At 38.7% G+C, this 10284-nt stretch overlaps 1 protein-coding gene across 1 annotated transcript; it reads left to right on the top strand.

Moving 5' to 3' along the window:
- Positions 1 to 231: 231 nt before the first annotated feature.
- Positions 232 to 9910, top strand: LOC145572782 (uncharacterized). Its single transcript, XM_081631749.1, has 6 exons — positions 232 to 586; positions 1027 to 2543; positions 5141 to 5196; positions 5281 to 6072; positions 8823 to 9174; positions 9347 to 9910. Exons 1-6 carry the CDS (start codon positions 232 to 234, stop codon positions 9908 to 9910), a joined length of 3636 nt encoding a protein of 1211 aa, XP_081487875.1.
- Positions 9911 to 10284: the final 374 nt, after the last annotated feature.

Below are 10284 nucleotides of genomic sequence, written 5' to 3'. Positions count from 1 at the left end.
ATGTGGTGTATCAGTATGGCACTTGGATGAGGGCATCTCCACTTAAACAACCTGAGAAGAATTATGCTGCTAGAGAAAAGGAAAGAGTTTGGGGGGAGAAGTTGGATGTGATTCGAAGGGGTGGTTGCATTGAACCTGATAAGCAAACGGTGAGGCTTGGTCCGGTGGGTGTGGCACGTAAACTTCACTTTTTCTAAGCAAAAGGATGGCAGCCCTATTACTCAACCTAAGATGCGGGAGGCTAGCTTGGCTTTGGTTTTTGATGCCCAGAAAAACAAAGAGGTCCTACGACCGCAAAAAATTGTGAATGGTGCTGATAGAGGTGTTGGTCAGGAGTGGGGTGAGAAGAATATAGGAGACAGTGCAGTAGGTGGGGGGAAGAAAAAGGGGGAGGGAGTGGTTATGGGAAGCGCTGAACAAGGTGGGAGTGAAGAGTTTCTAGGGGGAGGGGAACTCGTGGGGTGTGTGGGTCAGGGTGTGAGGGTGGTGAAGGAGGGGGTGAATGAAAAGGGGAGGGTATCTAAAGGGTGGAAAAGAATAGAAAGAATGGAGGAGGGGTATAAGAGGGAGGGCAGTGGGGTAAGTGGTATGTTGGCAGGGGAGTGGGATAAAAAAAGAGAGCTTTATCTATAATGGAGTATGAAGTGAGTGGAAAGTCAATGATGGTGGACGAAAAGAAAAGGAAAACTAATGTTCTAGCTCAATCTGGGGACAGTTATCCAAGTAGAGGGTGTTGGTCATAACCAAATCCTCGAACAGAAATGAAAATCTTTAGTTGGAACGTCTATGGGATTGGCAACCCATGGACGGAGAGGACTCTCCAAGACTTATGTTGGAGAGAGAGGCCGGATGTAGTTTTTCTAATGGAGACTAAAATAGGTAGTAGTGTTATGGAGAGAATTAAAAGACAATGTGGCTTTGAGAATGGGATTTGTCTTAGTAGTACGGGTCGCTCGGGTGGTATGTGCTTTTGGTGGAGGGAGTTGAATGTTACTATGTTATCTTTCTCTACAAACCATTTTGCAGCCAATGTGTGTAGTAGTGATGGTACCCCGTTATGGTGTGCTATGGGTATATATGGTTGGCCAGAGGCGGATTATAAACATAAGACATGGGATTTAATGCGAAACCTCAAAAATTCATGTAATATCCCGTATATTATATTCGGAGATTTTAATGAGATCGTTAGTATGTCAGAAAAAGATGGGGGTGCAATCCGCAGAGAGAGCTTGATGGATGCTTTTCGTAACGCAATTGATGATTGTGAATTACGAGATCTTGGCTACAAGGGGTGCATTTTCACATGGCAACGTGGGAAGTATGTTGACACGGTGGTGAGAGAACGATTGGATAGGTTCTTGGGTAATGATGGTTGGTGTAGCCTTTTTCCGGACTTCTCAGTGCAACACTTGGCAAGAGTAGCTTCGGATCATACTCCCATTTTGCTTGATACTATCAATTATTATGAGAGGGGGAGGAAGAGGAAATTATTCCGATTTGAGGCTATGTGGCTATCAAAAGAGGAATGTGCGGAGACTGTCTCGAAGGCTTGGAAGGAGGGGGAGGGGTGTACACCGCATCAGCGAATTGCTTTGTGTGCCGAGAAGCTAACTAAATGGGAAGCAAAGTCTTTTGGCGAGTTAAAGAAAAAAATCAGCAAGTGTGAGGCCGAATTGCAAGAGGCTCAGGGTGCTCAAATTTACGCTATGATGCTGGATAAATGTGAAAAATTGGCAGGTGAAATTAATGAGCTTCGAAGGATGGAGGAGTCATACTGGTATACAAGGTCTCGGGCAAACGAAATGCGGGATAGGGATAAAAATACGGCTTATTTTCACAGGAAAGCAAGTCAAAGGAAGAAGAAAAACCGCATCGATGGTTTGTTCGATTCGAGTGGTGATTGGCGCACTGATGAGGGGCAGATTAGAAGCTTTATCTCGGAGTACTTTGGGTCACTTTTTTCTACGGACAATCCTACTGACTTTGCAGCAGCTTTGGAGGGTGTGGAACGGGTTGTCTCTGATGAAATGAACAATGTGATGGACTTGGTACCAAGTTCGGAGGAAATAAAAAATGCTCTTTTTCAAATGCACCCTAACAAAGCCCCAGGAACGAATGGTATGCATGCTCTATTTTTTCAAAAAAATTGGCATATTATAGGCCCCGATATTGTTACTTTGGTGAAAAATTGGTGGAAGGGTTTAGTTTATATTTCGGATATTAATAAGACTTGCATTGTTTTAATTCCTAAATGTAATGACCCGAAGTATATGACTGAATTTAGACCAATAAGATGTTGTAATGTGATATATAAAATAATATCAAAGACTTTGGCTAACAAGCTTAAGCCATTTCTTAATGATATTATATCTGTGAACCAAAGTGCTTTTATCTCGAGGAGGCTGATAATTGACAATGCCATGATTGCTTTTGAGATTTTCCATTCGATCAAGCGAGGAGGTGAAGGGAGAGATGGAATTGTGGCTCTAAAATTGGATATGAGCAAGGCTTACGATAGAGTGGAATGGAGTTTTCTGAAGATGGTTATGTGTAAGATGGGTTTTTCGGAGTTGTGGATCCGTCGGGTTATGGAGTGTTGTAGGGAATATTTCAAGCATTAACCCCAAGCTTGAACCCCATTGTGATCATACATTTAAGCATGGTGGCGTCCAAAGGGAAGGAAGTTAGAGCAAAAGAGTCGCCAACAAGTTTTAGGAACTTGTAAACCGTTCACAAGGTGAAGGTTACACCCCTTAACGATCCAGGAGATCGTCAACTCCAAAAGGTCTTGAACCAAATAGGGTCCGGGGATGAAGGTACAAATCCAACCTAAAAGAAATTGAACCTGGCCTATAAATAGGCCTTTACTTCATTCTTCTCATATTCATGTGCGCTTTCTGACTAACATGCAAACAATAGATTAACCCTAAACCTGTTTATCTATGTTGGTTGAATTTAATGCACAAGCAAAACTACTATTGGCGATCACTTGAATTATAATCAAATTAACCCTAAACAAGATTGTTAATTATCTTATTAAGCGTGATTACAAGTACGAATTCCCTTTAAACATGCATAAAAGGCGTGATCAAGCAATAAAATAAATAAGCATCAAGCAACATAATAATAATCATAATTAAAATAATCATGACAATCATAATAATAACAATTAAAATAATCATGTTAAAAATAAAGCATAATATTAATAGCAAGACCAAACCCAGTGATGAATACCTTTTGCGTCGAATGATTATCGAATAAGGTGAAAGTGTGAAAAGTCAAGTGTTGCGGTTGGTTTTTATTAAATTCTTTCTTTCTGTTTTCGAAAACAACTCTATTTTATGAAAACAGTCAATCCAGTTTAGTTTGGTCCAAGACAAGGGTCCAATAATAGTGTAGTTGGATGGGTCTTGCAAAGAGCTTTCCAACGATATATTATAAGCCCAATTCCGATGAATAATGAGGAAGTTATGGCCAAAATACTAAAATGGGCCCGGTTTTATCTTTACATGCGGCCCAATCATCTAGGGGAGGGCCCAATATTAATTATTATTCCTAATGTTATTAGAATTAATTATAGTCTTCTAGAATTCTCTAGAGGGTTCTCTTTAATCCTAATAGAATTAGAATTAATAATTATATTTTGATAAAGTTTTATTTGGAATAAAATATTATTTAATGAAAGATATGATTTCAGTTTTCATACGGACTTTACAAATCGATTTTGACTCATATGTGGACTCCGTGTTTGAAAGCGCGTAGAATTCCAGGCTGTCGCCAGACGACAGGCCTGTCGCGTGTCGCCACGCGACAGACCCTGTCGCCTAGCGACAAGGTCGGTTTTGCAGCGACAGCGTAGAGTTTTATTCCTTATCAAATTCTACCTATTTCCAGACTGTTTTCTTATAAATAGGGTCATGAACCTCCGTTTTTAGTCATCTACAATCATCAATAATCTACAACAATCATCTTTCTCTCTCTAAAGCTAGAAGCTTTCTCTCTCTCTTTTTCTAAACCTTCCTTCTCACAAAATTCCGCATACACGAGATCTAGAAACACCTAGCCGAGTTCGAAGTTGCCTTCGCCCTAGACGTGAAAGGTTATAATTTCTGAGGGTTTGGTCCCAAATCTCTATTTCAATTATTTAATTTAATTTTTTGATTTTATATTTTCCTTAAAGTTACTAACGCGTGTATTTTGTTATTAGAAAGAGGTACGAGGCATCAAAGTATGTAGTCTTATTGCTCTATTCTTGCAGAAAGCATGTTTAAATTTGTTTAATTCCTAGTATCATGTTAGGATGTTTTCCTTAGTATGATATTTAGGGTGATTGCTTATATCAATTATGATTCCTGCGATGCTTCCTATTCTCTTTTCTAATATCATGTTAGTACCATGTTAGGTTTAAAGCTTTGATCTTTATTGTTTAGTGACATGCTAGGGTTTGTTATTAATCTTGTTAGTATCATGCCTAGGATCTTGTTATTAATATTATGCTTTAACATGATTATGATTATAATTGTTATGGTTATTACCGTGATTATTATGTTGCTTGATATATATTATTGTTATTGCTTGATCACGCCTTTTATGCAGGTTTAAAGGGAATTTGTACTTGTAATCACGCTTAATAAGATAATTAATAATCTTGTTTAGGGCTAATATGATTATAATTCAAGTGATCGCCAATAATAGTTTTGTTTGTGCATTAAATTCAACCAACATAGATAAACAGGTTTAGGGTTAATCTGTTGTTTGCATGTTAGTCAGAAAGCGTACATGAATACGAGAAGAATGAAGTAGAGGCCTATTTAGGCAAATTCAATCTCTTTTAGGTTGGATTTGTACCTTCATCTCCGAACCCTATTTGGTTCAAGACCTTTTGGAGTTGACGGTCTCATGGATCGTTAAGGGGTGTAATCTTCACCTTGTGAACGGTTTACAAGTTCCTAAAAACTTGTTGGCGACTCTTTTGCTCTAGCTTCCTTCCCTTTGGACGCCACCATGCTTAAGTGTATGATCACAGTGGGGTTCAAGTTTGGGGTAATGCTTGAAATATTCCCTACACCGGCAAGGGGATCCGATCTCACCTTATTTATTTTTCTTATGTGCGGATGCTTTTTCTTATCTACTTTCAAAGGCTGCTCTTGAAAAGAAATTGAGAGGGGCGAGGATATGTAAAGCTGCTCCTAGAGTGTCTCACTTGTTTTTTGCCGATGACAATATTTTGTTTGCTAGAGCTACTCTATAGGAATGCTTGAAAATTGCTGATATTATCAGGGTGTATGAAAGAGCATCTGGCCAGAAAGTCAATCTAGACAAGACAGAGGTTTCTTTTAGTAAGTGTGTGACCATCGAAAGAAGACAAGATATTGTTGATACACTAGGGGTTCGTGAAGTTGACAGACATGAGAAGTACTTGGGGTTACCGACGATCATAGGGAAGTCCAAAAAGGCCATTTTTGCTTTCTTGAAAGAGAGGGTTTGGAAGAAGTTAAGCGATTGGAAGGAAAAATTATTGTCAAAACCGGGTAAAGAGGTGTTGATTAAAGCGGTGGCTCAAGCAATACTGACTTACATTATGAGTATGTTCAAGATCCCAGAGGGCCTTATTGATGAAATTCATAATTTGTTGTGTAGATTTTGGTGGGGGTCGATGGTGGATCATAGGAAAATGCATTGGCAAAGATGGGAGAGGTTATGCTTACTGAAGGCAAAAAGGGGATTGGGATTTCGGGACCTTAAATGTTTCAATCAAGCTTTGTTGGCAAAGCAAGTTTGGAGGTTACACTCGAATCAAAATTCTCTAATTTTTAAAATACTTAAGGCTAGGTATTTTAAGAATTCTTCGGTGATGGATGCTTTGAGGGGTCATGACCCAAGTTACTCGTGGAGAAGTATTCGGGGTGCTAAGGGTCTCCTTAGGGATGGTTTGGTTTGGAGGGTGGGTGACGGAAGAAATATTAGAGCTTGGTCTGATGCATGGTTAATCAAGGAGGGTCGACCTTTTGTGTTACCACGACCTGCTGGGGTTGATGAAGGCATGATGGTCAGGGAACTAATGGTTGAGGTGTAATCCCCCGTATTTTTAAATATTTTATAAATGAAAATTTATTTTATTAATTTATAATATTTATTTGTATTTTTCCGGAATTTAATTTCAAAAGTTTCAAATTATTAATTTGGTTCGAAAATTATTTTGGTACAAATTATTTTATGCACTTTCATTCTACAATTAATGTCCAAACAAACAAAGCCTATTCATTGTTTTTCACTTAATTGGCCAATTAATTTTATGAGGCCCAATATTCCTACTTACCCTACAACTCCCTCTCCTATAAATACCACATACATCCCCAAAATTTTTCCCACACAAAAAGGTTAGTCTTATTTTCTTTTCTCTTTATTTTTTCCTTTATTTTTCTTTTCTTTTCTTTTTCCTTTTTCCTTTTTCTTTCTTTATTTTTTTCCTTTATTTCTTTCTACTTCACGTGAGAACTCACCTTGCTGCCCACCATTGTTGCTGCTGCTGCCACCACGGGCTGTCGGAGTTGACGCCGGCAACCAGTCCGTCGGCGCACCACCACCGACCAGCTATGGCCCAGCCGTGGCTCTGCTTTTTCTCTTTCTTTCTTTCTACTTCACGTGAGAACTCACCTTGATTCCCACCATTGTTTTTGCTGCTGCTGCCACCATAGCAGCCGGAGTTGACGCTGGCCACCAGTTCGTCGGCGCACCACCGCCGACCAGCTATGGCCCAGCCGTGGCTCCCTTTTTTCTCTTTCTTTCTTTCTACTTCACGTGAGAACTCACCTTGCTGCCCACCATTGTTGTTGCTGCTGCCACCACGGGCTGCCGGAGTTGACGTTGGCCACCAGTCCGTCGGCGCACCACCTCCGACTAGCTATGGCCTAGCCCTGGCTCCCCTTTTTCTTCCTCCTTTGTTTCTTTTGCTTAATACTTGATGTAATTGTTTTGGGTTTTTATTTTATTGTGTGAAATTAGTTTATTTAGTATCAATTCATGATTTTGATGGTTTAAACTTATAATTTCAGATTTATACTTGTGTTATAATTTTCAGAATTTGTGAATTCTAAAACCTAGGGTTCTAATTTATTAAAATTGGGATTTTAGGGTTCTTATGATCAATTAAATTAGGGCTTTTGTTCCTATTGAATTTCTATTGATTAATTGAGCATAAAAACATGTTTTTAAGGAAGTTTTAATGAGTTTTAAATCAAATTATATTGTTGTAAATTTGGTTGTTTGGGTATTGATTGAAATCTTATTGTTTGGTTTAGGAGTGGACTTAATAGAAGGTGATTTCTAGTATGTAAAGTGGCATACTAATTTGTTTACTCAAGGTACGTACGAGTTACAAAACCTTGCCTTTAGATGCATGTTTAGGGATGTATCTAGAACCTAGTATCATGTATAGAGATGACTGGGCTAAATTGTTTGGTTATACATTGTGATTTCCATATATTATGTATGAGGCATGTTTGAGATATAAGTATATGACTACGGTTGTGGGTGATGTATAAGTGATTGTCTTATCAATTGGATATGTTATGATTAATTAAAGGTTATGGATTCTTGGTTGTCTATAAGTGGAATTAATTTTGATAATAATTCCATGAGGTTAATTTTAATACTCTTTAATGAATTAATTATGATTTGAGTAGAGGGAGTTTATTAAAGTCTTTTAAGACGAGGTTCAGGATTTGAAGTGCCCTATGCACTTAAGGTGTTTATACACCGAGGTAGTTAAAGGATTCAATGCTAAATATTGTTTGCCACTAATAAATCAAGAACTGAATTGGAAATTTGGATTGCTTGGAATGATGTGATATTTAATTGATTATATTGTTTTGCATATGAGTCATCACCAATTCTAAACTTGTAAATCACGTAAAGTGCAAGACGGATGAGCAATAAAACTCTGGATTTGTGCACATCTAGAGTATTGACAATCAGGGGTTGGGGTACACGGGGTATTAGTCGTGCACTTTTCTAGAGGCCATCTAATCTACGAGTCTCATATTTCAAATACTTTTTAAAAACTAGGAGTTAGATGAGATCTCATACTAGCTACGGTCACGGAGTCACGCTCGTGGTCGTTGGATGTTTTATTTATGTTTCCGAAAGGAGACATGGGGTTTTTCTTTTATTGATGTTCCAAATGGAGCATGGGTTGGACAACCTTGTCTATTGCTTAATACGAAGAATAAAATAAAATGATTTAACTATTATTAACTAATAAAGTCTTAGTGAAGTTGTCAAACGAGTCATGTGTTGAGTCTATAATTTAATCGTGTGCGATGATTGAATGTTAGTAGCATGCTAGGGATTTCTTATTATATTTCGTAGCTTGAATGTACTCAACTTTGCTGATTGCGTGCTTTTGTGTGTCTTTCTTTGGTCACAACCTTCGCCTTCAATGACCCTGTAATGATCCAATTTTTACACTTGTAACATTGGGGAGCAGATTAACCACACGTTTTTATATATTCAGAACTTGCATCAAGATGGTGGGATTTTGAGTGGAGTGTTGGTTACTTTTCACAACTTATTTAGCTACTTATTTTTGAATTTGTTTAAACTCGGTTTCATTTTATACTACTTTCACTAGTTTGGGTTTTGAATAAGGGCCTTAATGGTTCCAAGTTGTAAGACTTAATTTGGTTTTGTTTGTTGGTTTTGAAACTTATTTATAACTGATTTAGTTTTTCCGCTGCTAATTTCTTATATAGCCTTAACGTTTAAACACTTGGCCGTAGCACGTTAGTAATTCTCTTGGATATTGTTCCGGGTACTCACAGGCTTAAAGAGAGAATTATTGGGGTGATACATGAGGGGGCTTTATGTTGGGATGCAGCTAAGGTGCGTGAACTGGTGGATGTGGAGAGTGCAGCAGATGTTTTGTCTACCCCATTACCCCATCATATGAAGGCTGATTGTAGGTACTGGAGCTACACAAAGAATGGGATTTTTTCGGTCAAGACAGCATATTGGTTAGCAAGGAGCGTGGGTAATGATATTGATGTGAGCAGCCACGCAGAGGAGTTACGGTCTTCAGTGTGGAAATTGAGTGGTCCGCCAAAGCTTAAGCACTTTGTGTGGAGTGCTGTGAGGGGTAATTTAGCAGTCAAGGACAGGTTGGTGCTGCGTCACGTACTCGAGGATGCCTCCTTCCAATTAAGTCTGTGGTGATCAGAGGGAAACAATTATCCACTCCCTATTTCATTGCACTGTTGCGTCTGATATATGGGCTCACGGTGGCTTGGTTGATCAACTCGTGGATGCTCCAACCGAGTCTTTCTTTGCACGTTGGAGCTGGCTGTAGGGCAAGGTGGATGGGAAGGTATTGAACCGCATGGCAGTACTAATGTGGGCAGCATGGAGATGCAGGAATTTGATCGTCTTTGAGAATGATGCACTTAATTTTGTTCTACTCGCTGCTGGGTATTGCAAATTGGTGAGTGATTATGATGAGTATGCTAAGAAAGTGATCCTTCCTATGCCTCAACCAAGTGTAAGTAGAAGCATTACCTGGTTATGCCCTCCACAAGGCAGCATCAAGGTGAATATTGACGCACATGTACCTGCCAGTGGCTCTGCTGGTCTTGGAGTCGTATTTCGAGATGAGAATGGTAGCCTTCTCTTGACATCAACAAAAAGAGTTGAGCTCTCTTTCCCGGAATGCATTGAAGCTCAGGCTGTGAGGTACGCTCTTACCCTTGCTCGGAGGTTTGGGTACAGAAATGTGTGGGTGGAATCTGATGCAATAAACGTGATCAAGGCAATTACTTCAAGTGCTACGGGCTTTTCTCCAATTCATGTCGTTTATGATGATATTAGTTTAGATAGAGCTTGGTTTAATGTCTGTTTGTTTTCTCATGCGAAGTGAAGTTGTAATATCGTTGCCCACTTGGTAGCAAGGGGTGATACGGGTGACAGTATGGAGTTTGTTCGTCTTAGTTCCTTTCCTCAAAGCATCATTACTTTGGCGGAATTGGACCTCTCTTCGTAATTAATATATGCTCTATCTTTCTTTCAAAAAAAAAAAAGTTTGCCCACCTTCCCTAATTAATTCAAACTTCTTAGGAATTGTAATTTCCTTAATCAACAAAAAAATAAAAAAAAATAAAAAAATAAAAAATAAAAAAATAAATTGTAATTTGTAAATTATTAAGAGAGCTAAACTTCCAATACAACCAAATGAGGCATATATAAAGAACTTTTTTAAAAACAAAGTGCCAAATAAATATAAAGACGGATATA

Source organism: Chenopodium album, chromosome 12 (genome assembly GCF_948465745.1).
Source record: "Chenopodium album chromosome 12, dcCheAlbu1.1, whole genome shotgun sequence".
NCBI lineage: Eukaryota > Viridiplantae > Streptophyta > Magnoliopsida > Caryophyllales > Amaranthaceae > Chenopodium > Chenopodium album.
This window is presented reverse-complemented; position numbering and strand designations above follow the sequence as displayed.